General features: G+C 51.0%; 10 protein-coding genes across 10 annotated transcripts; 5 read left to right on the top strand and 5 right to left on the bottom strand.

The window, feature by feature from the left end:
* Positions 1-363: 363 nt before the first annotated feature.
* Positions 364-2117, top strand: IAQ61_010186 (uncharacterized protein; the record flags this gene model as incomplete). Its single annotated transcript, XM_066098690.1, has 2 exons — positions 364-368; positions 431-2117. The coding sequence occupies 2 exons, from the start codon at positions 364-366 to the stop codon at positions 2115-2117; spliced, it is 1692 nt and encodes a 563-aa protein (XP_065951235.1).
* A 3584-nt stretch (positions 2118-5701) lies between these two features.
* Positions 5702-6121, bottom strand: IAQ61_010185 (uncharacterized protein; the record flags this gene model as incomplete). Its single annotated transcript, XM_066098689.1, has 2 exons — positions 5702-6049; positions 6116-6121. The coding sequence occupies 2 exons, from the start codon at positions 6119-6121 to the stop codon at positions 5702-5704; spliced, it is 354 nt and encodes a 117-aa protein (XP_065951234.1).
* A 360-nt stretch (positions 6122-6481) lies between these two features.
* IAQ61_010184 (uncharacterized protein) lies at positions 6482-8565 on the top strand (the record flags this gene model as incomplete). The annotated part of the gene is made up of 7 exons (XM_003841512.1): positions 6482-6797; positions 6854-6997; positions 7044-7172; positions 7223-7788; positions 7839-7969; positions 8036-8287; positions 8373-8565. 7 exons carry the CDS (start codon positions 6482-6484, stop codon positions 8563-8565), a joined length of 1731 nt encoding a protein of 576 aa, XP_003841560.1.
* A 340-nt stretch (positions 8566-8905) lies between these two features.
* Positions 8906-12942, bottom strand: IAQ61_010183 (uncharacterized protein). Its single transcript, XM_003841511.2, has 2 exons — positions 10458-12942; positions 8906-10381 (listed from the first exon to the last, which is right to left on the bottom strand). The coding sequence occupies exons 1-2, from the start codon at positions 12496-12498 to the stop codon at positions 9210-9212; spliced, it is 3213 nt and encodes a 1070-aa protein (XP_003841559.2). The 5' UTR covers positions 12499-12942; the 3' UTR covers positions 8906-9209.
* Positions 12943-14424: 1482 nt separating this feature from the next.
* IAQ61_010182 (uncharacterized protein) lies at positions 14425-15669 on the bottom strand (the record flags this gene model as incomplete). Its single annotated transcript, XM_066098688.1, has 6 exons — positions 14425-14746; positions 14826-14845; positions 14950-15116; positions 15166-15184; positions 15246-15254; positions 15328-15669. The coding sequence occupies 6 exons, from the start codon at positions 15667-15669 to the stop codon at positions 14425-14427; spliced, it is 879 nt and encodes a 292-aa protein (XP_065951233.1).
* A 379-nt stretch (positions 15670-16048) lies between these two features.
* On the top strand, positions 16049-16516 carry IAQ61_010181 (uncharacterized protein; the record flags this gene model as incomplete). Its single annotated transcript, XM_066098687.1, has 3 exons — positions 16049-16103; positions 16175-16318; positions 16383-16516. The coding sequence occupies 3 exons, from the start codon at positions 16049-16051 to the stop codon at positions 16514-16516; spliced, it is 333 nt and encodes a 110-aa protein (XP_065951232.1).
* A 98-nt stretch (positions 16517-16614) lies between these two features.
* IAQ61_010180 (uncharacterized protein) lies at positions 16615-18176 on the bottom strand (the record flags this gene model as incomplete). Its single annotated transcript, XM_066098686.1, has 3 exons — positions 16615-17563; positions 17725-18044; positions 18159-18176. 3 exons carry the CDS (start codon positions 18174-18176, stop codon positions 16615-16617), a joined length of 1287 nt encoding a protein of 428 aa, XP_065951231.1.
* An 890-nt stretch (positions 18177-19066) lies between these two features.
* Positions 19067-19420, bottom strand: IAQ61_010179 (uncharacterized protein; the record flags this gene model as incomplete). Its single annotated transcript, XM_066098685.1, has 1 exon — positions 19067-19420. One exon carries the CDS (start codon positions 19418-19420, stop codon positions 19067-19069), a length of 354 nt encoding a protein of 117 aa, XP_065951230.1.
* A 645-nt stretch (positions 19421-20065) lies between these two features.
* CCR4 (Glucose-repressible alcohol dehydrogenase transcriptional effector) lies at positions 20066-22396 on the top strand (the record flags this gene model as incomplete). Its single annotated transcript, XM_003841508.1, has 2 exons — positions 20066-21516; positions 21565-22396. 2 exons carry the CDS (start codon positions 20066-20068, stop codon positions 22394-22396), a joined length of 2283 nt encoding a protein of 760 aa, XP_003841556.1.
* A 1077-nt stretch (positions 22397-23473) lies between these two features.
* IAQ61_010177 (uncharacterized protein) lies at positions 23474-24752 on the top strand (the record flags this gene model as incomplete). Its single annotated transcript, XM_003841507.2, has 4 exons — positions 23474-23665; positions 23752-23801; positions 23880-24012; positions 24087-24752. The coding sequence occupies 4 exons, from the start codon at positions 23474-23476 to the stop codon at positions 24750-24752; spliced, it is 1041 nt and encodes a 346-aa protein (XP_003841555.2).
* Positions 24753-24907: the final 155 nt, after the last annotated feature.

Here is a 24907-nt window from a genome sequence, read left to right as displayed (position 1 = left end):
TGGCGATTACAAATCACCCTTCGCATATCTTACACAAGAATCGCAACCAATGGGACAGGATGCGTAGGTATCTGACTCGTGAATGCGCTAATAAGTGGTTTGTGATCGGGGAATCGGTGAGGCCGAGGCCGAGGCCGATAAGATGGTGTGCAGCAAAGGCCGAGGACCGAGTCAACCATGTCCCAGCCCCACACCTGGTGGTGAACAGAAAGACGAGATGCTTGGATCCATTCCAGAGCAGGGAAGCATTAAAGGACTACTACAGTAGCTGCAGCCCCGACTGCGTACACATACATCAGAGTGCATGTTGCCTCGACTGTCGACAATTGCATCAGTGTGCCAACGTACCAACAACAGCTCAGGATGGAGTAAGCTCGCTTCCAGGCGTTGTCTTAGGCATTTATTACTACCACTAACCACCATGCTGTAGGAGCACATCCTACTACGATCTGGGTGAATACGCCCGGGAAGTCAGCACCACGTCTGACGAAGCACGAACGTGGTTCACTCGCGGCCTAGTATGGTGTTACTCGTTCAATCATGAAGCAGCCACGGTATGCTTTGAAAAGGCGGCAGCACACGATGCCAACTGCGCCTTGGCTTACTGGGGGGTTGCATACGCAGTCGGGCCCAACTATAACAAAGTCTGGCGAATGTTCACACCATCTGATCGCCAGACGTCTGTCTCAAAGATCTGGGCTGCCTTGGCCCAGGCTGACAAGATTGAGGCCGATATCACGCCCCTGGAGAGGGCACTGCTCACGGCCATCCGCACTCGTTTCCCGCGCGATCATCTCGACATCCCAGAAGATCTATCGCCGTTCGACTACGCCTATGCTGAAGCTATGCGTCCCGTCTATGAAGCCTACCCGGACGACCTCGACGTCATAGCCTTGTTTGCTGATGCTATCATGTGCACCCGGCCTCGTAGGTTGTGGGATCTCAATACCGGAAAGACGACTGGAGCAGACGTAGATGAGGCAAGAGCGGCTTTGGAGAAAGGGCTGGCTCGACCCGATGGCCTCTTACATCCAGGCATCTGCCATTTGTATATCCACATGATGGAAATGTCGCCCTTTCCCGAGTTGGCCCTGCGTGCAGCCGACAGTCTACGGCGCCTTGTCCCAGAGGGTTCTCACATGCAACACATGGCCACACACATCGACACATCTATCGGAGACTATCGACGCGGTGTTGATTCCAACTGGCAGGCTATACGCGCCGATGACAAATACTTCTCACGTGGAGAAGCTGCTTCTACTCTTTACACCACATATCGATCGCATAACATCCACGCCATGGCATATTCTGCCATGGCCTCTGGTCGGTCTGCGGATGCTCTTTACGCTGCAAGACGCTTGCCTGAGATCCTAACTGTGGAATTTATGGCAATCCAGACACCACGTATGGTAGACTGGGCTGAGTGGCAGACGGTGACACTACCTCATACATTAATTCGTTTTGGTCGTTGGGAAGAGATTCTTGAACTTGAGCCGCCATCAGACCCAGATCTGCTCTGTGTCTTGGCAGCGTCAGTTTATTACGCTAAAGGTATTGCTCTCGCAGTCCTTGGACGCACCGAGGAGGCTCGCCACGCAAGAGAAGTCTTTGAAAAGGCTCGTCAGGCTGTACCGGCAGATCGCATGTACGGCCCCTCTTCCTATGCAGCCCCAGTCCTAGCTGTTGCCTCTGCAATGCTTGAGGGTGAGTTGGAGTATCGCGTAGGCAACTACGAGAAGGCGTTTTCTATATTACGTCGCGGCATTGAGCAAGAGGATGAGCTCGCTTACGCTGACCCGCCGCTCTGGATGCAACCTACCCGTCATGCGTTAGCCGCGCTACTTCTGGAACAAGGCCATTCTGAAGAAGCAGAACAGCTGTATCTCGAAGACCTAGGCTTTAGCGACACCCACCCCCGTCGAAAAGCACGCATCAACAATGTTTGGGGCTTGCACGGGCTCTATGAATGTTTTATTCGAAATGGAAAGCATGAAAAAGCCAGAAGTATCCGCCTTCAGCGCGACGTTGCATTAGCTTCTGCCGATGTCCCCATAAAGGCCTCATGTTTCTGTCGGCTCTCTGCGGTTAAAGATGAGCCCAGTTGTTGTTCCAAATAGTTACAAATGATACAAAAGAAAACAGCAAATTTCCATGAAGATCGTGTCCATCAGTCCACTGAGGCTCGCGATGAACTTTGCCAGAGATACGCTCTTGTATGTTAGTTCCGGGTTTGATCAAGCAGCACACGCTTGCCAAGGAATCTCTTCTCATTGTAAATAGCAAAAATGAAATTTGGGTGTGCACATATAGGCTATTCTAGACTTCGAGCCTAATTTAATTTGAGCAACGCACACCGAGCTTGCCACTGCGGCCTCGTGAGCATATGCATGCAGACTTTTGGAGGTATAGCATAGCCTTCGAATAGAGTAGCACTCACACGCATTTAAGCTCGTACTTGTTACTTTGTGAGAACCATAGATGTCCCGTCTTCTATATTCGACATGACGATTGGGCCATATTGATTGATATGAAGAAACGAAGGTATTCTAAGATGTCCGCAAGTACTGTGCCACAGCAGAGTTGAGACGGGGAAGATCAGTCTAGCGCCGACGACACCTTTGGGTGCTGAATTAAAAAAAAATGACACTATCAGGATAGGGAAGGATATACGAGCGGTTGTAAAGCATGGTAGATATCAAGTAGGACATGAGTCGTCCGCCACTGTTGCTCTCGTCCGTTAAATCCGTCGCTATTGTCGGTCTTCGTGCTACGCTCGGCCCGTCTCTCGGTGTAGATCGATTACGTGCAGGGCTGTCGCGTGTCCTCAGGGGACCAAACTGGATAACGTGATCCACCACCGAGCGCCCACCCCCACCGAGCGCCCACCAACACCAAAATCACCAAATTTTTAACACTAAATTTCTTAATAACTATAGCACCTATTAATAACGCGCTTATAGCAATTAAATCCTTAACTCTTAGAGAAGATTTTATATACTTAGAAATAGTAGAAAAGTATAGTTACTTATAGTTAACCTTATCTAGATACTACTAGAAAATTTAGTAGGTATATACTACTACTCTACTAAATAGTTAAATACTTAATACTATATAAGAAAGTAAGCTTATAAAGTATATTAAAGAGCTTTATAGGTAAGGATTACCCTTTATATAGACTATTATTTAAAATTTTATAACTAAAATAATAGGGAATCTAGTAGGTAAAAATTAGGTATAGTACTTTATTAACTACTATAATATTAATCTTATCTCCTATTAGGCTACTAGGCTTAATTATAACTACTTTAAAGCTAATTCTACCTTTAAGTATAGCTTATACTTTAAGCTTTTATACTAAAAAATAAAGTAATATAATATTAAGAGTTAGTATATTTATAATATAAATAAGAAGGGTTTTCTTATTAGAGTACTATTAAAAACTAAATATATATTTAATAAAAGCGCTTATAAGTAGAGAAAGATTAGAGCTATACTCTAGGATAGTAATAGGGAGTAGATTACTATTATAGCTTATATATACGCTAATAGTACTACTCTTACCTCTACCCTTATTTATTAGTCCTAATCTAGAGCTCTATAGGATACCTAGTTATAAGATTTTAACCTATTATAATACTAAGCTTTCTTTATAGGATTACTAAGTAGGTAGATAAGCTATACCTTAGGGGTATCCTAGCTTAAGGAGGTATTTAATTGCAAGACAAAAGCTAAAGCTTATACTTTATACTAGCTCCTTATTCTTAATAGCTATAGATCTTATATAATAATAGAGTTTATTAAGTACTATAATAAATATAAGATCCTACTTATAATATATCCTCCTTATAGCACTTATACCCTTTAGCTACTTAATATTATAGTATTTACTCCCTTTATAGCTTTATATAAAGCTTAACTATCTAGTTTTCTAGATAGCTCCTAAGGGCTTATAAGTATTACTAAGAGGGATTTCTACTAGTTATTTAATACTATATAGAGTAATACCTTTAAGGAAAAGCTAATATTAATAGCTTTTAAAGTAATAGGTATCTTACTACTTAACCTTAATATTATCCTTTTAAGGTTTAAAGCACCTATAAATAATAGTAACTAGCCTTCTTTAAGTAATAGTATAACCTTAATATTAAGTATAAGTAATTAAAGAAAGATAGAGTAGTTACTCTATAATACTATAATTAATATCTATAATAAATAGTTAAAGAAGCTTAGCTAGATAATCTATACTATATTAGTAAGAAATACTCTACTTAACTATAAAAATAAACACCTAAGGGCTACCCTAGCTAATAAGAAGAAGTGTAGGAAGCGTAGTAAACCTCTATTATTACCCCCTAATAATAATTATAGTAGTAGTGCTTAATTTATTTTACTATTAAAGGTAGAGCAAGTGTTTAAGCTCTAGGAGTAAAAGAACCTTAAAGAATAGGAGCTATAATACTAAAAAAGCAAGGTAATTAAGCTTTATAAGTAATAGAAGCTTGCTAAAGCTTAACTTATAGAGGAGCGTCGCCTAAATTAAGTAATTACTAAGAAGGAGTAGGAGGAGAAAGCTACCTAAAAAGCTACTATATATAATAAGTAGAAAACTACTAAGTAACTAGAAAAGTAATTCTAAAATAATATTAAAATATCCTAAATAGGTAAGAGGCAAATCCTTAAGCCTCCTACTATTATACTAGCAAAGGTGGTTAATAAGGAGCTAGTAGAAGAGGATATAGTAGTAGAGGCAACTTTATAGCATAGGCGCCTAATTAGACCCCCTAAAAAGCTACTTATATAATCTAAAATATTTAATCTACTCTAATAGATCTAATAATCACGACTCTAAGAAATCTTGTAATAATAGCTATTGTGGGTGGCGCAATATCCTTATTTAGTGGGTGGTGGATTTTGGTGTTGGTGGGCGCTCGGTGGGGGTGGGCGCTCGGTGGTGGATCACGTTACCAATTATAATCGACCGCAATTGCAATTGACGACGTCGTCTTTAAGGACAACAAAGGTGACGTTGGTGACACCCCGTGCTTGAGCTTAGCCCCAACAGCGTATCTAGGCATATACCGGTACAGTCTCATCAGAATGGCGCCTGACCTCCTAGCGCAGTACACACTTTGAGGGGAACTTGGTACCGGTACCTGGGCACGTGGACAAGTTAAAATTTGTAATTTGCTAAAATACATGCAGATTCATATCAGATTCATGGTAATCTACACGCCGAGCCATCTGTACCTCTCAATAGATAGTATATGGGCTCAATATTAGGCCGTAATCCAGGTCTGAAAGCGTCGCATTATGGATTGAAATACATGTTTATCCATTCATCGCATACCTAGCTCAGTTCCGGTATCCCTAAGTGGCGTAGTCTAGCTCCTCTGGAACTGTGGTACTGTGTTAATGTGTCATGTTAGCGCACAGTACACAGCACGGCAGACACAATGGTTGCATTGCTGCTAAATATCCGTACTTGAACGGACCGAACTTTGCAGAGCCGTACCCTTTGATCAGATACGAATCAGTGAGCTAGCATTGATGATTTCAACAGCATCTATACAGTCAAGCTCGTGCACTGTAAGCATCTGCCAACATCAACCTCCTTTGTCTGCAGGTACCGGTACTCTACGAGGGCAGGATAGTTCTGCGGCTGCCTTCAACCTTTCCGCCTTGACACTACATCATTGGCATCTCAACACACAAATGTAGTTTTGATCGTCTTGTTGCATGAGATACCCAAGATGCTAATGCGTCGACCAATAGATATCAAGCATGCATGCAAAGGAAATGACTCGATGGTCAATGTTAAGGTTTGTCCCCATGCTGTACCATCAGGGGTTTGGTAACAAAACTCCAACCACGCCCACTTATCCAGAAATCTCCTCCACACAACCCTGAACAACAACAAATCGCCCAGGGATTCCCATAACCCTTGACAGAAAGTGTAATAGGGTTCAAACATTACATGCCCACTAGTTGCCGTGTCAATACCAGAGAACGACCAAGCTTTGTTGCCTTCAGTATCAGGGAGGCTACTTCGCTATGATAGTTCAATCGTGATTAATACCGGTACAGTATGAATGATGTTAGCAGCAATGACCGTAACCTGCATGTCTACTTGTGTACAAATTTGTGTATGGTGGTGGTGATTTGTAGCAGTGACGTGAGACATGAAGATGGGACAGGGCGTCAGGGTGATGATACTCAACAGCTCCACGCTCTGGCTTTGGACTTCCGACGGACCAAATAAGAGTACGACGAAGGTCTCCGACATGCCGATGCATTTTCTTGAACACTGACACGAGCACACCGACCGCAATTCTAGTGAAAGTCTACCGAGCTAAGATGTCTTCCTGTTCTGTAGATGCACTGAGCATATAAATGCCTTCAACGCAATCCAAGGCGTCTTCTCAATCATTTCCTTGTACATCTTTCCACCTTTCTCGCCTCATCTTCGCAGATCGTTGATAAAATGTTCATTACGCGAGCATTTTCCGCTCTGCTTGTGGCCTCTTTGCCATTGAGCTCACTAGCTTTGGACACTGGTCGGCCTGAGATTCCTGCAGACCTGCTAGAACGCTCATTGGCAGCCATTGGTATCAAATCTGACACTGTTGTGAGGAATGTTAGAATCAGTGGCAATCATTTCAGGACCAAGTCCATCATGGTGACTATTTCTCTCGATAGCATGGACCAATCTGTGGTCACACGCGGAAGTCAGACCCTCACATTTTCCTACGAGGAGCCTGGTTTGAAGCAACGCATTGATAAGCTTGCCACATTTGGAAGTATGTACATGACTTTGAGATGCCTCCAACGATGAGCAACTGACAGGCAATTGTAGCTGTGTGGTTCTTTGCCCGGCCGACACTTCAGCCCATGGACTATTCCTTGGTCGTGAGAGACGGAGACGAGGGGTTTGCAGCGGTCACAAGGGGTAGCTATGCTATTTTCGACCCAGATGCTCCACCCGAGGGCTACTTAGATGGTATTATATCATTTTTGGCCTCATCCGCTAGTCTGACTGCATCCAGGATACCTTGCAGCGTACATTATATCTAACAGTCGCAAATATGACCCTTTTTTGCTGAGAACTATATCTCAAAACAACCACTATAGCCTCCGTCATGAAGAAGTGGAAGAGGGTTTAATGCTTCCCGCAGGTCAGTCTGTCTTTGCCAGTTTTGCAAAGACGCTTCTAACTTTCCGTCAGTTTTCGATCACACTTTCAACATGTCCGTTCTTATCAATCCTACCACTTACCTACCCTTTGCCATTCGAACATGGGAAGACCATCCTTTCTTTGGCCCTTCGACCAAAGACCTGCGAGTAAGCGACTATACCTCCGTCGACGGACTCATGATTCCCCGGCGCTTCAAAACCAAGTACAACAACAAGCGTCTGATTAACGACTTCCTCGCAAACGAAGTATCCATCGACGTAAATCTCGGGCCAACCTTCTTTAATGTCAACGGAGAGCGCAAGGAAACACATATTCCTGTTGTTGACCCTTCACAGACTGCTCTAATTGGCGAGCAGTATGACAACTACCTATGGTTCGGCAGATTCAACTCCACCGTTGATGATTTTGACGTGCAACAGCCATTCCCAGACATGCCAGGGGTGTGGATATTACGACTCCCAGGTGTCGCATCTTACCGGCAAATTGTACTTGAGACGGAGACACACGCTATTGTTCTGGATGCCCCACCTGAGCCAGCTTCAATCCTGAGGGAGTGGATTCGTATCCACCTTGGAAAGCCCGTGGGACAGGTGTTTGTAAGTCAAGAACCCGATCCCAAGAGGCTCGTGTCTAACCTCCTCCCAAGCCTACACATCATCACCACGATCACGCTTTTGGGGCCAGGCACTTTGTGGAGCACGGAGCTTCCATCATCGCTCCCAAAATGGCAACATCCTACTACGCTGGCATCCCGGGGGTTACATTCAATACATACGAGTGAGTGATCAACTACGGCGCATACTACCAGATTCAAGTTGGACACTAAATCTTTTGCTCTTCAAGTCACGATACGCCCTATGTCATCGAGACGGACACATACAGGGCTAGCTTCATCCACGTCGAGGGTAGTGTGCATGCCACGGACATGAGTGTCGCTGTCATCATGCCTCCCTGCCCCAATGCGAACAGTACCGTCGTGGTGTTCGACGCTGACCATGTTACCCAATCCCAGTGGGCGGGAACCCATAATGATCACAATGAGATTGCTCAATTGATTGCTTCCATGTCAAAGCACCGTGTCGCCAAGTCTGCAACGTAAGTGTCCACGAAAAAGAAAAACAAGAAGAAAAAAGGGGATCCCGTTCGATACAGAGGATGGCTAATCCGTCACCTACTTTAGTTTTGTTTCTGTCCACGGTCAAATGTCAACCATGGACGCAATTTACGAAAGCTATGGGTACTTGTATCCCGAGTACACCGCTCTTGATTTTACTCATGGAAGCGGCAAGTGCGCCAATACAAGCTCAACACAAGCGTCATCCTCGTACAGCAGCCTGTTGAGGTGGGAGGCCATGTTGTCAGAGGAGCTATGAATATCATTTGAGGGTTCCTAGGCATCACTAAGGTGCACCTTTAAATTTCTACGGGGTCGTAAGGTAATAGGAAGATGTCGGGCCTACGTTGTGGAAAAAAATCAGTTGATATTCTTTTAGCGAACATGCGCATGCACACGGAGTAGTTGACTTGGTAGAATATGAATTATGTCAATTCACTACTATATATCAGACATGTGACGAAGAGCTTGGTAATGCCCAAGTTTTCCGGGAACTGAACAGAGATATATATATTGTGTGAGCATGTCCATTTCAAGAGGCGACTTTGGGACTCAGATAGTAGCAGGATGGCTTTCCGACAGTATCTTAAGGGGTGTACTCGGCCCGCAAAATGGTCATGTTGAGGTGCCATGTCGGTCGTGCTCCCCCGTTGATGAGGAGCAAAGCGTAATCGACTCGGATACTAGGGGGTCCATCCATCGTCAAGGCGCATCAGACTGGTACCGGATTGTATCGTAACGGGTTACCCAAAGAACAAGTCACTACCACACCTCACTAGCATAATTCTAGTACAGTCCCCATGATGGGGCCCAGGAACATCCTGATCGGATACACACGGCGAAGAACGCAAATTCACATTGGAAACACTAGCTAAAAAGACTGCAAGGAACGAGTCGTGCCTTTTACCTTCCTGTGCCAATCGGACTCATGAGACCAGTACCACCATTCCCACCCGTACTACTCCTCGCCATCATAGGCTTCACACTTTGGACAGGACTCAACGGATCTCTTTGGCTGGAGCTTTGACTAGAAGTACCGGAGCTGAGACTACCACTTCCATGACTGCGATTGGTACGACCGTTGGCCCCGGGCGTACTGAACGGGTTACCGAGGGCGTACGTCGTCGAGGACATGTCTTCATCGAAGCTATCCGTGAAACCGGAGACGTTACTCAGCATGGATGATGAGCGGCCACGACCATTGCGAATCGAGCCAGGTGTGCTATGGACCTGACCGTAGTTGAGGCTGGGAAATGTGAAGCTTGCGAAACCACTCGAGTGGGGAGACATGCTGGTGCCTGGAAGAGGGCCTTCTGGCGTGGTCGGGACAGACATTTGTTGCTGCTGAGACTGATGGAGAAGTTCCTCAAAGTGCTGAATGGTCTGCATCATGTGAGAGGTCGACTGGTTGTTTTCTTCCGTCCGTCGCTCGTAGCCGTTGATGTTGGAGCGGTACTGGTTTTCGACATCCGCACGATGCTGTCTCAAAGCTGCCCTTTCTTGTTCACGACGCTGCTTGGCGGTGAAGCCCTCTTGATTGGCCGTCACAAGGCGATCGTGCTGCTCGTTCAGCCTGAGCTGGCGTTGCTGGAGACGCTCTCGCTTTTGCAGTGTGGCCGTAATGTCGCTCTCTACGCTCTGCAACTGTTGGTCCACCTCGGCCTTGATAGTGTCAAATTCCGTCGAAGCAGCCTTCTTCTTGTCACGCTCCGTGTTCCATTCAGCCTTCTTGGTGGCAGCCGCCTTGGCCTCGTCCTCCGGAATGGCGGCTAGGTTCTCTGCTAGCTCGGTGCACTCAGCAATAGCCTCCTCAGCTTGACGAATGTTTTGGGTGAATTGTAGAACGCGTTGGCGCTGACGTTCGTCATTGCCACCAGCATTTGCCAGACGGTTGCTGAGCGTGTCCACCTCCTTCTTGATATTCGAGATGGCAGTCTTGTGATCCTTTTTGTTTCGTTTGAGGCGATTTCGTTGCTCTTGGAGCTGCTGATCGGCCGCAGCAATGGAATTCTTGAGCGTCGTGGTCGGTGAGGAAGGTCGAAGGGTCTGATGTGCTGGCGGGGAGGCGACGGAAGCTGTGAAATTTTCAACGTTAGCTAGCTGTACCAGCAAGACAGGAGAACCAACAAGACGACTGCAGCCATGACTCACCGAGTTCGGTCACGGGGCTGGCAGAGGTAATCAGGCTGGCGGTGTAGAATACTTCATCGTCGGTCGACCTGACAAACTCGCAGTAGTAGTTAGAGAGCGCGGTCAGACCGAAGATTTCACCGACCCAAAAGCCTGTTCCCTCGGGACCGTGGTAGCCTATAGGCTCGCTTCGTCGAATGCGGGTCGAACTCCAATCTGCTCCGTTGACACGAATGTAAAAGGGCTTCGACCGGTCGATTCCAGAACCGGTACTTGTCTCCTCCTCGTCCTCGTCTTCACACGTAGCCCCACTGGCTGAACTGACACGGAAGGAGACGTCGGAATAGCCGACATCTGCAATCCAAACACGATCGTCTTCCGATCTCCAAACCGCGTTTCCAATGTGATTTGCATCTTTTGCGTTGGCCTCGTCGGCGTCGTTTGCCGCTCGGCTGCTTTCCATTTCTTTCAAAACCGTAACTTTTGTACTAGCAAGGGCAGCCCAAAACGGCTGCTGACTGCGAACATGGGTAGCCTGCTTCCTCTTGCGCCTATGACTACTCGTCTTGTCCTTTTGCGAGTGCGTGTTAGGTGGCGGCCCCGGAGGCCGACCATCGGTACTCGAGGAATTGGGCACGTCTGCGTTGGCGTCGAGGGGAGCGAGCGAGTTGGCACGCTGAAGCACGCCTATTTCGGGGTCTGCCTTTTTGCCAGTGGGCAGCGAGGGGGAAGCTACGTCTCGTCGAGATAGAGAGCGGCGGATGATGCGAACGACGCCTTGGGCGAGAATATGAATGCCCAGGAGGCTCCGGGGCCATCCATGGGGCGTTGAGAAGTTTTCTAAATAAGTGGGCGTACTCGGGGGGCTCGTGAAGAATTCAAGGCCTCCCCGGGCGAGCCCGGTCCAGAGGAAGTGAACCACGTGTTGCCGGAGAGGCCTGAATCTGAAGAGGTGATTGGAAAGAATGATGACGACACAGATGAAGATGCTATTGGTCGTGCCATTCTTGCCCGCCACCGCGCCTCCCAGCGCGATGGCGATGACGGCCTGTGCAAGATCCAAAAAGAAGTTTTGCACAGGCACCCAGAGAATGAGCCAGAGGACGAGAATGAAGGCGTCGGCGAAGATGGTGGTAAAGAGAGAGGGGGTGCCGCCGGAGCCCTGAAAGATGTCGGTGAAGGAGGGAAAGGCGGAGAGGGCGGAGAGGGGGGTGCCTGCTTGGGGAGGCACAAAGGTAAGGATAGCGAACAGGAATTGAACGACGGTGAGGACGGTTGGGGGGAGTTGGAGCAAGATGATGAGGATGGCGAGGACGTCGCGCAGAGGACAGGACGTGAGAATGGTCGCTGGCACGGAGAGCATGCTGGCCATGGACATGGACACGGAGGCCGAGGCCGGGGCTGAGACGGAGGACTTGGAGACATGCATGTTGCCATTGGCGTCGAAGCGGCGGGGGGAGGCAGTGGTGGCGGGCAAGTTGTCAAAGGGGCCGCTGCCTACATGGTCGCATGGACGGCAGATGTCTCCGTTGGCGTGAGAGTGAGCGTGAGCGTGAGCGTGAGCGTGGGCATGGGCATGGGCATGGGCGTGGGCACATTTGCTGTTGTCGAGCGATGCATCCGACGCCGCGCGTGTGCGCTCTCCGTTTCCGCAGGAGCCGCTGCGACATGCAGAGGCAGCAGGAGCGGCAGCAGTCATGGCTTTGGTGGACACACTGTGTGGTCCCCCTAGCGCTGTTGTAGTGGCGGTAGCGGTGGGATGGTGACTATGGTAGTTGCTGTTGCTGCTGCTGCTGCTGCTGCTGCTGATTCTGGCGCTGGCCACGGTGGTCGACGTCGTGATGTCGTCTACATGTTTTGGCAGCAATCCTGATGGTGGTGGCGGCGGCGGCGGCGACGACGATGAGGATGTGGGATGCGTGCTTGCATGGACGTGGCCGTGGCCGTGGTTGAGCTGGGGATTGCTCTTTTGCTTGGTGATGCGCTTGCCCGGGGCCGCCAGGCCATTCTCGTGTCGCTTGTCGTGCTGGTTCGCCGCGTTCCTCTTCGACTTCGCTACCATAGAAGGCGGTGGGCTGGCAGACGGGCAGTCCTCTCCCCGGGCGGGCTCGACTGCTGCACAGGACGAGCCAGACTGGAAGATGGGAGCCGCTGCTCGATTGGAGGTGAGGGGGGAGGGAGGAAGGGTGGGGGGGGGGGGGGAGGGGGGAGGGAGGGGCGTAAGATGTGGACGCGGGGTGGGCGGTCGAGGGGCTGTCAGCGTGTATTGCGGCTGGTATGTGGGCAAGTGTCGGGGAAAGGAAGGGGCGGGCGGCGGTGGATGGTGGTGCAGGAAGGTGCGAGATGGAAGCAAGCAGGCACTTCCGCCCCGAAAGCTTGGCCAGACTTGTCACCCCCAAGGAACCTAAACACTCCACTCCACCACCAAGTACCAGCCGACCGCAGCCAGCCTGGCGCGAAGACAGTACAGTCGGACAATGCAGAAATTCATTTCTCAACGAAAAAATCCCATTTCTTTTTGGAACACCGTGTACAGTACTGTGTTAGTACATGACATGCACAGTAGCCATGATCCTGTGTCATGGCCTCTCTCTCCATTCTGTCATGCCACCCACCCGTGTGCCCCACGCGCTTGCAAGTTGCAAACAAAACTACTATTACTACAAAAGAAGGACCCATTCATGTACAGTATGTAGGTACATGCATAGCATCCACTGTGATGATGGCCTGGCCATTCTAGTAGTTGTCAAAACACAGCAGCAGACTACCTAGCTAGCTGCCTGCTATTACTGTGCCTACCGTCCCCTGTCCACTCGCACTGGGCTGGCAGCCATCTGTTTTGGCGTGATGCCATGGATGGTCCTTTGTGCGTGTGGGCTCGCAAATGTCCATGGCCGAAGACAGGGCCGGCCTCGGCATGACATCCTGCTGTGTACATGGTACATACGGTACATACTACTGTACCTACCTATCCACACACTACAGCCACCTCTTTCTTTCACACAAACCTTGACACACACACACACACACACACACACACACACACACACACACGCACACACACACACACACACGCACACACACACACACACACACACACACGCACACACGCTTGCGCCTGCTGACAGAGTCTGCAACGGGCAAGGCTCTGCACCCCGCCAAAGGCTATGGAGCCATGCATTACACACCTCACAGATTGCCCTACACACGTCGTGGACTCTGGTGTGCTGTGCCCATGGACCACAGTGAAGAGGTTGCAAGCGTGCAAGCCTTCCGTCTGTAGAGTACCTGGAAACCTGACTAGCCCTCCGCTGACTTGCATACTTCAAATGTTGCCGGCGTACATAACACTGCACTTGTAGAAGCTTAACACCACAAACACCAATCGCACGCCCGCTCGCTGCCGGTAAAGGCTTGCTGACGAGGAAATCTGGGCGGATCACGCGGCCAAGGGTACTTGTAGATCTTCGGGAAAAGGGCATCGGGAGGGAACAAGCACCGTCGATCCCCTCCTGCTCACAGGCGGAAAGGAATCACGCCATGCCCTTAGTACTATGTACTACTCCTACTCTACGCCCCCCTCCCCCCCCCCGATTGCATCCTCTTATTGCCTTTTTGGCCTCCGTTTCAAATATTCCTTGCCCACACTGTGCCGCACTGGGCCGCTTGCAGACCCAGCCACCCTTGTCCATCTCTTTTTTTCTTCTTTCCTCTTTTTTTTTCTCTTCAACTTACCTACACTTGGATCATGATTTTGCGCCTGTCTTGGTTTCTGCAGCCTCAAATGCTTCTCGGATAAGCCATGTGTGTGTATGTGTATATATAGGTGGGTGTGTGAAAGTGTGAGCTGTGTGAGTGTGTGCACGAACGCTACTTGTTACTCAACCCCGCATGCAAACCTTGAACCCATCTCGAAACAACATGGAAAGAGTTGGGTACGATTCACGTGCTAACCCTGTGTCGACGCCACGCCCCGTTGCTGCACTACCTATATACTACCAAAATCCTCTTTCGCATCTTCTCTGTCCCACCTGCTCTTCTCCAGCGCATCCACCCTGGCTAGCAATCCTCGGACTCTCTTGCCGTTCTTCTCCTTGGCCTGCTCCTGGAGCTCAAACGTCTCCTCCAACCGGTCCAGCATGAACCGAGGCATCCGGGACTTGCGCGCCCTACCATAATCATAAATCACAATGTCCTCGACGCATCGTGCCGACGCTCGCCGTTGACCTTCGGACAGAATCACCACGTCGAGAAGGAAATGGTCAGCCTCTACGCTAGGCTTCTCCCTGACTTTATGCAGCACCGTGATCCTGCCATGGCATCGTCAGTGTCGCCATGATAGGTCCATGTTGTCCCAAGGGAACAAGCCAGGAGAATCTAGCTACGTACCGGTCCGGCCATTTCATGGGCTGTGTTGGCAGAGAATAAGAGAGAGAGAGAGTCAGTCTTAACTTGATCTTCTCTACCATTTCTGAAGCTGGGCTTGGTGGGAGAGAAGAAGAAAAAAACCTACAAATTTATAATCCGTCTTGATACTGCGAAGGATGATGCCAATGCCTCGCGGCAACATGAGCTCATTCCATTCCGTCTGATGCGCTGCATCTCTGGCTGCGAAGTTGCGAGTCCAGTTCACCCGCGCAGATTCTGCATACCGATTGTAAATGGCATTGTTGACATGGCCTATTGCTGCCAATCAGCCAAATGCTTGGGTCGACTGTCTAGGTAGTACCCGGAGAAAGCAGCATACCCTATCGCATGGGTTAGGCACTGGGTACAACCCAAGACGCACTCGAGACCAATACGTCTTACCATACTGTCCTGAATCCTCCCCCCAAAGCCCTGCATTAGCCCCCATCATCCAACTTGGGGAAGATGAACATGTCTACCGTACCATCTCTCCCCAAACAACTTCTTGCCGATACAATCCCCTCCATGGCTTGCCGGTGAGAAAGCCTTCGCTGCCAGCAACCAGTTCCCTCCAGTCTTCGTTGATTTCCTGCAATATCGAACCTGCTTCTTGCGTTTGCTCCGGTCGGAGACCAAACAGAATACATTTCCCAATCCGCGTCTTCACATCCGATAGCCATCGTGGGCTCAGTTTGGCTGTAGCCGCTGCCTCTGCCGTCGAGGAACTACAACGTGCAAGCCGTGGGGCGCACTGCACGCTCGAGAGTGTCCATGGGGAAGCGGGAGCGAAGAGAACCGACCGCAGTGGTAGTGGTCGGCGTATCATGGTGGGAAATAGGATGAAAAAGGAACTTGGCTGAGAATGGTCTATTGTATCTATGTACTGTGTGGTAGGCTTTGTGTTTGCGCCAACCTTTCCGATAAACTGCGGAACGAAGCCGAGGGCCGGTCGCGTCGGTAATAACTAGGTTAGGTAGGTGGCGTTGTTCGGTTCCAGACAGATCGTCGTGGCCAAACTTGCACCTCATCTCATCCACTCTTTGCCACGCATACTATTGAGGGGATGCGGAGAATGTTTGTGGAATCTTTGGACTACACTTTATAGAACCGAACTACCTACTGTACCTATAGTAGGAGTAGTATCTACTCTACTTACTCTACTGGTCGACCGGGAGATTTTTCGAACCTTCTTCTTTCCAAGAAACATGACTACTACTGTCAGACCCGAACTGCGTTATCAGGTCATTCGGATATACAAGGGTACGGGAGCACTGATGACAGACGTAGCACCGAAACACATCCATGGTCCATAGGTACTAATCAATTGCCAGAATTGTTGTATCTTGGCCGTGATTACCCTCAAGGGTACGACTATTTCCGCAATCGCCTGCGCAAGGCTTTTGCCAGTCAACAGCACATTACCGATGAAGCCGAGATCAGGGATGGCATCAAAAGAGCAGAATTTGTCAAAAAAGGTCAGTCGCCTGGTAAAAGGGGTTCACATGGACTGAAACAGAAGCTGATCAAGATGCAAAACAGAAATCGAAGCATTGTACGGCTTGCTACATCCTTTTGGAACCCATGGCTTTTGGTCTGTTGCTGATGGATTCAAACACAGATACTATCTAAAGCGCTACCGTGCTCTACGTGGACGATACCATCCGTTCACCTGAAGCCTAACAAACCAAAAAAAAAAAACTGTCCATGCTGTCAGCATTGGCCTCGATTGGGCCGGGATATCACGAAACAACTAGTACGCTCCCGATCTTTCTCATACTTTCTTGCACCACCACACCCCAACTTCAAGACACTCTCCGCTCGACGCCCCTTTTTGCTCCAACAAATTCTGCATCATCCAACCCCACCAGCGTTGCCACTCCTCCTGGTTCTTCCCGCTGACTTCCTTGAGTAGCGGCTCCAAGCTTTCAATCAGCTGAATGACGATGAGAAGGGCTGTGTACCTCAACGCTGCCTGCTCCTCGGAAAGAGTAGTACTGTCGAGGCTAGTGGTTCCCTTTTTGAGTTTTGATGTGTCAAAGGTGCCTCGCTTTGGCACGTTTCTTTCCCCAGCCGCCTCCCGCTCCCATCTTAGCTCTCCCAGAGGGATGGCTACCCGGCGATTCTCCACATCACAGAGCGTCTCCGTTTCCTGGAGCAACATCTGGGATACACGTGCGCATGGAGTAGGAGACAGTTTACGGCGGTCTAGAGCCTCTTGAATCCACGAATTTGCATCTTGCAAATATTTGTTCTGCACCTCGGTGAAGGGCGTGATGGGCGAGATAAGAAAAGTGCCCGTCTGTACCGCGCAAGCATACTCTTCTGGATTCTTCCCTGGTGGAGGTGGCGGGTGTGGCAAAATCGATCGAATGATATGATCCGTCTCCCAGATCTCGAGCGTGCCCCCAGACTTGAGGATTCGCGTGGCTTCGTCCAGGATCCTTTGCGAAGGAGCGCCTAGTGGAACGACCATGCTCATGTCTTTCATGACGACAATGTCAAACTCGTCATCATCAAAGGGGAGTGGTAGTTTTCGCAAATCGTGTGCAACGAATTTCCAGTCCATGCCTTGCCTTTGCAAATCACCAGCCAAATTCACGATATCCAGGCCAGTGAAGGAGACGTCTTGATGACCCAGACCTGCCAGATATTCATGGCAGACTGCTGACCAATATCCGCTTCCGCAGGCCAGCTCAAGTACTTTCTTTGGAGGGTTTTGCCTGTAGAATGGAGAGGGTTAGTCTAGCTAGAGGAAGGCGAGTGCAATGGAAGCAAGCCCGTGGGCAGCATTCGACATCACTGCAAAGAAACCACTTGGGCATAGAATCGAGAGGCAATGAGAGAGGTGGGCAAGTAAATCTGGTATTGCGAATATACGTACGGAGAAGGGGTGGAGCCTAGTGCTCGCCCAAAGACGGCCGTGGCGAGTAGGGTCTGTAAGTTCTGGCGGTGCAGCTCCGGTAGATCGCAGGGCAGAGGATAGTAGCCCACGTTGCGCAGGTAGCGTCGGCCATGGCGTAGGAGGAAGGGCTCGGAGGAAAGGCTGGTGTCGTCGCGGGCGCTGTGGGCAGTCGAGGTGCTCGATATGGAGCCCCTGGTCACGTCCATGGTGCTTGGGGCAGGCGCCGACACTGAGGGGGCCGATGTTGTTCTACCGAGGGCGTCCGTGGTGGTCAGATCCCATTGTTTGGCCTCAGCCGTCTTGGGGCGCAGAGGGGGACTAGTGACGTTGGGCCCCGAGTAGCGATACTGAGCTACAGATTAGCACGATGATGCTTTTTTGCTGGCATGAACTTGTCGTCTGAGGTGCAGTACAAGAAGCCACTCTGCCATGATTTCTGCCCCACTGTTTAAGCGGGCGCGGAATTATTGAGCCTGGCCCTTCCCCTTGATCCGTGTAATAAGCACGTACAGGGCGAGTCAGTGCAGGCGGGCTTGTTGACACGGCGGAACGGCGGAGCGGGACTCGTGGCAGTAGTAGTGGTAGTATATAGCAGCAGCAACAGTAGTAGCAGTAGCAGTAGCAGTAGCAGTAGCAGTAGCAGTAGCAGTAGCAGTAGCAGTAGCAGCAAGCGGGAGAAAGTGTGTACCTATGGTAGAGAGGCTGAGAGTCTCGGTATGACTATCAGGGCCGCCCGGCTGTGGGAAGACAGGCCCAGCCGTGTCGAATAGAAAGCAGGCCACCGGTAGGAGACGAGAGCGGCGTCTTCCGCAACGATCCAATCACGATTGCGGCTGAGTGAACCCCCCTCCAAAGTCACTCTGCCTAGGTACCCTACAACACATAGTAGTACTCTCCAGCCACGTTATAGTGTTATTGTGTGCTGTACACAGTGGCCAGGTAACGGGCATGGTAGGTATTAGGTAGCTGCGCAAATAATTGACAGCCAGCTTCCAAGTGCCAACGTTGCTGAATAGAAAAGATACATATAGCGGGCGCTTCACTTGCTGCTGTGTGCGCTCCAGATGAGCCTGATGAGTGAGGAGACGACCGTAGATGGACATGGTATCTAGGCCTAGGGAGAGCCATCCCACGACCTCATTTGCCAGTCTACCAGCCTGCCACTGTGCCAGATGCGCGCGGACTGACGGCCGGGCGACAAGGTTGACGGTTCACGGTCCCCAACGTTCGCCATCGCATCGTGCACACACGCCTTTTATGCACGCCATAGCAAATGCCCCTCCTCTCTCCCCCTCTCCCTCTCTCCACGGGCCGTCCAAGCTCAAAGGACGGCCCGCGGCGGGTTTGGAGATTTGGAGTTTCCATCCTTGCCACCATAGTCCGCTGGGGTGCCTCCAAGATGTCGAGTCGCAGAGGTGTCGAGGTGTTGAAGTGTCGAGGTGTTGAAGTGTCGAGGTGTTGAAGTGTCGAGGTGTTGAAGTGTCGAGGTGTCGATTCGAGGTAGAAGTTTCAGGTGTACATACAGCTGTCCAGGGTGTCCACTGTCCAGCTGGTCCCCCCAGGTGGTTGGTTCTGGCCACGTGACCTTGGCGCGGACGGGCCAGAACGAACCTTGCCCGATGCACCACTGAGCTTCACGTCTCGGCTGGGCACAACCTCTAGCATCACTACACATTCTCTATTCTTCTCCGCGCTGCCGTTGGAGTCGCTCCCAGTCTAACTCCCCCGCAATTGAGACAGCCAGCCCTGCTGCGCGCCTCGTTTCTCTCCCTCTTCACCATTCGTACGTGCGCCGCTTCCACCCGCTTCTGTAGTCGCCTACCCCATCACAGGCGCCTCCAACCTCATCTGCACCCCCACTGCAGTGACGGGACTGACCGCGCCAGAAGACCAGCCAAACACAACACGATATCAATAACCCTCCCCCATCAGCTTGCCGTGGACACAAGACCCCCCCCGCCCCAACCAAACGCGCCCGTCCCCGTCGCCGCCGCCGCCGCCGCCGTCGCCGTAGTCTTTATCGAGTCCCCCCCGGCGCCAGGCCCCTCCGCTTCTCGCAAAACCCCACACATACACACATACACACACATACACACACACACCACGACCCCGATACATGCTACCCGGGTGTCGCCTCTGTTAGTGTAGCTCATGTCGAGGAGCAGGACGGACGCCCATGTTAAAAAGAAGAAAGTCGCGTGCCCGAGTCCCACCGCCTACCTGACGCCCTCTCCTACCACGACACCGTCCCGGGGCTTTGACCTCGCGCACGCACTGCCGCCCCCGGGACCCTCGATACTCTGCGCTGCGAACACATTAGATGGCCGACTACTCCATCTACCAACGCGCAGCTGGCCAGACCTTCTATCCACAACACGCACAAGCCATTCGCAATCTCCAGAGCCGAGTCCGCTCACCCACCAACAGCGGCCGCATACCGTTTAACAACGCCGATACCCCTTCCCCATCACGCTCCCCCGGACGCCAGTCGTCGCCCCAGCAGTTCGGAATGTTCAACCAGGGTCATGGGCACCAGACCCACAATGTCATGATGAATGGAAGGGCTGGCCAGCAAAACTATTCCATGCAAATGAACCTCGGCAAGCCCTTCCAACATAATCAGCACCATCAGCACCAGAACCAACACCACCAGCAGCACCAGGAATTGTCCGGGAGCCACCATGGTGGGCAATACAACCACCAGCACAACATCTCAAGCGGAGGCATGTCCAACGTGCAGCCCCACTTCACCCCAAGCCACTTGCAGAATGGAACGCCGAACAGTGTGCATAGTGGACTTAGCAAGCCGCCAAACGAACATTGGGCAGAGCAATTGCGGTTGGCCCAGACTGCGCGAGAGATGACCCAATCGCACTCGCACGCAAGAATCCACCCGAGTGTCAGCAAAAGCATTGTGGCAGGCACGACCAACGGGATCAAGGATCCGGACAAGGAAGAGCGCAATAGGCCTGCAGCTCAGCAAGCAGGAGATGGCAAAGACCAGCACATATGGACAATACTTGACTTTGGCGGACAAAATCTCAAAGTCATTACCCCTGCGCTCTTCAACTACACTTTCCTAACGAAGCTCTATATCAATTGCAACAAACTCACCTACATCCACCAGAACATTGGCCAACTACGCAACCTCACGCACCTGGATCTCTCCCTGAACAGTCTGCAATATTTGCCTCCCGAGATTGGCATGCTCACAAATTTGAAGCAACTGCTACTGTTTGACAATCATATTGAACAACTCCCTTATGAGCTAGGGTCCTTGTACCAATTAGAGATGCTCGGCATCGAAGGCAATCCTATACCGGACGATCTCAAGCAGATCATCATGGAACAGGGGACCGCGGAACTCATCAAGCATTTCCGTGAGAATGCTCCTGGTCCTGAAGCGCCACCAGAGCGAGACTGGATAGTGCTTGACGAGATTCAGGACTCCCAGCAGGAGACTGTGACGGCATTGAGTTACAATATCCTTTGTGACAAATACTGTACACAATCGCAATATGGTTACACGCCCAGTACAGCACTGTCGTGGGAAAGCCGTAGGGAACTAATTCTGGCGGAGCTGCGCGAACGCAACGCGGACATTGTGTGCCTGCAAGAAATCGACCAGGACAGTTTCAATGAGTTCTTCCGCGAAGCGCTGGCACACAATGATTACAAGGGTGTCTTCTGGCCAAAATCTAGGGCGAGAACCATGGCAGAAAGAGAGGCCAAGCTTGTTGATGGGTGTGCTATTTTCTTCAAGAACAGCAAGTAAGTGTTAGGAACGGGCGAATGGACGAACTTGACTAACTGCCGCAGGTATATCTTGCTGGACAAGCAGCTCATTGACTTTGCCAATACTGCCATCAATCGACCCGATATGAAAGGAGAACACGACATCTTCAACCGTGTCATGCCTCGTGACGACATTGGTGTCGTAGCATTTTTGGAGAACCGCGTCACCGGATCCAGGTTCATTGTTGGTAATGTACATGTGTACTGGAACCCTGCTTTTACGGACGTCAAGCTTGTTCAGGTTGCCATTCTCATGGAAGGCATATCGAAGTTGGCCAACAAATGGGCCAAATTTCCTCCATGCAAAGACAAGGTGGTCTATCGATTCACGAATGGCGATAACGAAGAGGGCAAGGAACTTGATCCCAGCCAAGAGCCGGGGCCGTCCATGGAATACTCGGATGGGTCTCAGATCCCCGTTATCCTATGCGGTGACTTCAACTCCTTGCCTGACTCTGGAGTCTACGATCTCATCACGCAAGGTACCATTTCCAATACGCACTCGGATCTCGGGAGTCGGAAATATGGCAACTTTACAAGAGATGGCATTTCACATCCGTTCAGTCTCAAGTCGAGTTACGCGGCGATTGGCGAGCTGGCATTTACAAATTACGTGCCTCAATTCAAGGGCGTCCTCGATTACATCTGGTACTCGACCAACACACTTCAAGTCGTCGGCCTCCTCGGCGACATCGACAAGGGCTACCTTCAGCGCGTGCCCGGCTTCCCCAACTACCATTTCCCTAGTGATCACGTGGCTCTCTATGCGCAATACATTGTCAAGGGCCGAAAGAAGGACAAGAAGATATCTGAAGTGGATTTTGGACCAAGCAGTGGACGAGACCGGAGATCTTGAACAAGAAAAGAGACAATCGACTTGCAGACTTGTCCATGTGCTTGCGTTGCATGTGGAGCGTGTCATCTTGTCAGGCGTCGTTTGCTGGGTATTCGGATGCCCCTCTTCTGCTCGCGCGTCTGGTATGGTGGGCTTTGATGAGGGAGATTTAGGAATCTCCATGGCGACCGATTTCATTTGGTCTGCGTGGTAGGTAAGATGTGCGGACTGGGCCATGTTTGTTTTTATGGAAAAGGGAAAGGAGGGTGGGGGTTGGGGAGGAATTGCAGATGGCCAGTGCACGAATCTCACACGATGTATGTTGTTTTCTGGCTGGTGTATTAGACCCTGTTGTTCTGTTCGTATTCGCTCGTCAGCACAGTAGACAGGTCACCTTCACTCTTTTGTTTCCCACAGGTACGAAGCACGTGTCTTGGCTGGTTGGCTGGTTGAGGGGTGTTTTGTGTGTCTTTCGGGTTCTGCGATGGATTTTGTTTGGGAAATGTTTGCGTTGGCTTCTGTCTGCAATGTATCAACTAGCTTTACCAAAACGCCGTGTCCTCTGCTTGGGAGCAGGAGGAACTGACTGCGTGTATTCACTGACACCCCCCCTGCCCCTCCCCCCTTTTTTGACAACCAAGCCGTCTACGGCGCTGTGATGTGATGTGATGCAGAGCAACTACAAACCTGCGTAACAATGGCAACTTGTCGTCATGTGGTTCTGCCATCCGCTGTCGTCGCAGAAGGGAGGATTCAGATTCCAGACGGGGGCAAGTCCAGACGGTGAGGCTGATGCCAAGGATGAGGGGCTGATCGAGTTTTGTCTGGGGCCGGGGAGGGGCGTTGAGCGCCCGGTTGACCTGCTAGGCCCGCTTCGTCGTAACATCAACGTCGGCGGACCTTGGACGCTGCCCCGGGCTTCTCTTCTTGGTCAACATTCTCACGGCGCCCGCTCACCGCAGTTTCCCAGACTTGTGGCCTCTGCTCCTCTTCTGTTCCTCTTCTGCCTGCTCCTCCTGCTCCTGCTCCTCCTCCCAGTCCTCTCGTTTTGCTTCCCTTTGGACACGACTTCCACATCAACACGACGCCCACAATACCATGGCGACGGCACCAGCCCACGAGCTCAAGCTCGACCCCAAGTACGACGACTACGACTATCCCACAACGGCGCCCACCCCCCAGAGTGGACATCCTGGCCATACAACGCCCGAGCAAGATGCCCAGGTGCACCAGCTACGGAGCCTTCTCGAGCAGGAGGGACATACCAAGAATCTTGACACGCTGACACTGGTATGCCTGGTCTTCTTCCCCGGCCTACCCCTCGCACGCCTTTCGCCTGTATAGCAAGCAACAAACTGACCAGAGATCCTGCTCAGCTACGATTTCTCCGCGCACGCAAGTTCAATGTGGAGCTGGCCAAGAAGATGTGGGTTACCCCCCCTCCTCCCCGCGTGGCTGCCGAACCTCGAGCTCGCGCTCTACTGCCCTACTGACGCCGCTACAGGTTCCAGGACTGCGAGAAATGGCGGAACGAGTACGCTGGTATCGGCGTGGAGGAGCTAGTCCGCACCTTTGACTACAAGGAGCGACCCCAGGTCTTTGAGTACTATCCGCAGTATTACCACAAGACTGACAAGGTGCGTTCCACTTCCCCTCCAACATCTCTCCCCGTTTTGTCTACACTGCAACTACTTACCCCTACACTGCACAGGATGGCCGCCCCGTCTACATTGAGCAGCTCGGCAAGGTCGATCTCACCGCCCTCGGCAAGATTACTTCGCAAGATCGCATGATCCAGAATCTCGTTTGCGAGTACGAAAAGATGGCTGACCCACGTCTGCCCGCCTGCTCCCGCAAGAGCGGCTACCTTCTCGAGACCTCGTGTACAATCATGGACCTCAAGGGCGTCGGCATCGCCAAAGCTACCTCGGTCTACGGCTACCTGCAAGCCGTCTCTGCAATCTCCCAAAACTACTACCCTGAGCGTCTCGGCAAGATGTACGTCATCAACGCACCCTGGGGTTTCTCAGGCGTCTTCAGCGTTGTCAAGAAGTTCCTCGACCCAGTTACAAGCGCCAAGATCCACGTCTTGGGGAGCGGATACCAGGCTGAGCTGTTGGCTCAGGTCCCAGCAGAGAACTTGCCCAAGGCGTTTGGCGGCAGTTGCGAGTGTGAGAAGGGATGTCAATTGAGCGATGCGGGGCCATGGTGGGATCCACAGTGGGTAAAGGAACCCAAGTGGGCCAAGAAGAATGACGACAATGCTATCGACAATACAGGAATGACGCCTCAGATACAAGATGCTGGTGCGCCTGCACCGGCGGCACCTGTGGCTGCTGACCCGGCCCAGGCTCCCATCACGCAGCCTCAGGCTTAAAGTATTGATGTGAGAGTCTAGTAGCATGGCGTTGGTAGAGGTGTGGTGTTGAGAGATAGTGTTATAATTGGCCGTCGGCAATTGGTGCGTAGAACTGCTCTTTATCATGTGTATGAAGCATAGTATGTGCCACCCATACAGAGATTCAACCTTGG

The sequence above is a fragment of the Plenodomus lingam genome, assembly GCF_022343315.1.
Source record: "Plenodomus lingam strain CAN1 chromosome Unknown contig_8, whole genome shotgun sequence".
In the NCBI taxonomy this organism is placed as follows: Eukaryota; Fungi; Ascomycota; class Dothideomycetes; order Pleosporales; family Leptosphaeriaceae; genus Plenodomus; species Plenodomus lingam.
The sequence above is the reverse complement of the archived record's forward strand: the minus strand, read 5'-3'. Positions and strand labels throughout refer to the sequence as shown.

What these genes read in the sequence shown, in the direction of transcription:
- IAQ61_010183 (XM_003841511.2), bottom strand. Translation starts at nt 12,498, where the DNA reads ATGGTAGCGAAGTCGAAGAGGAACGCGGCGAACCAGCACGACAAGCGA. An exon ending in CAGCCCCGTGACCGAACTCG is followed by an intron (nt 10,382 to 10,457) that starts GTGAGTCATGGC and finishes AAAATTTCACAG; the next exon opens with CTTCCGTCGCCTCCCCGCCA.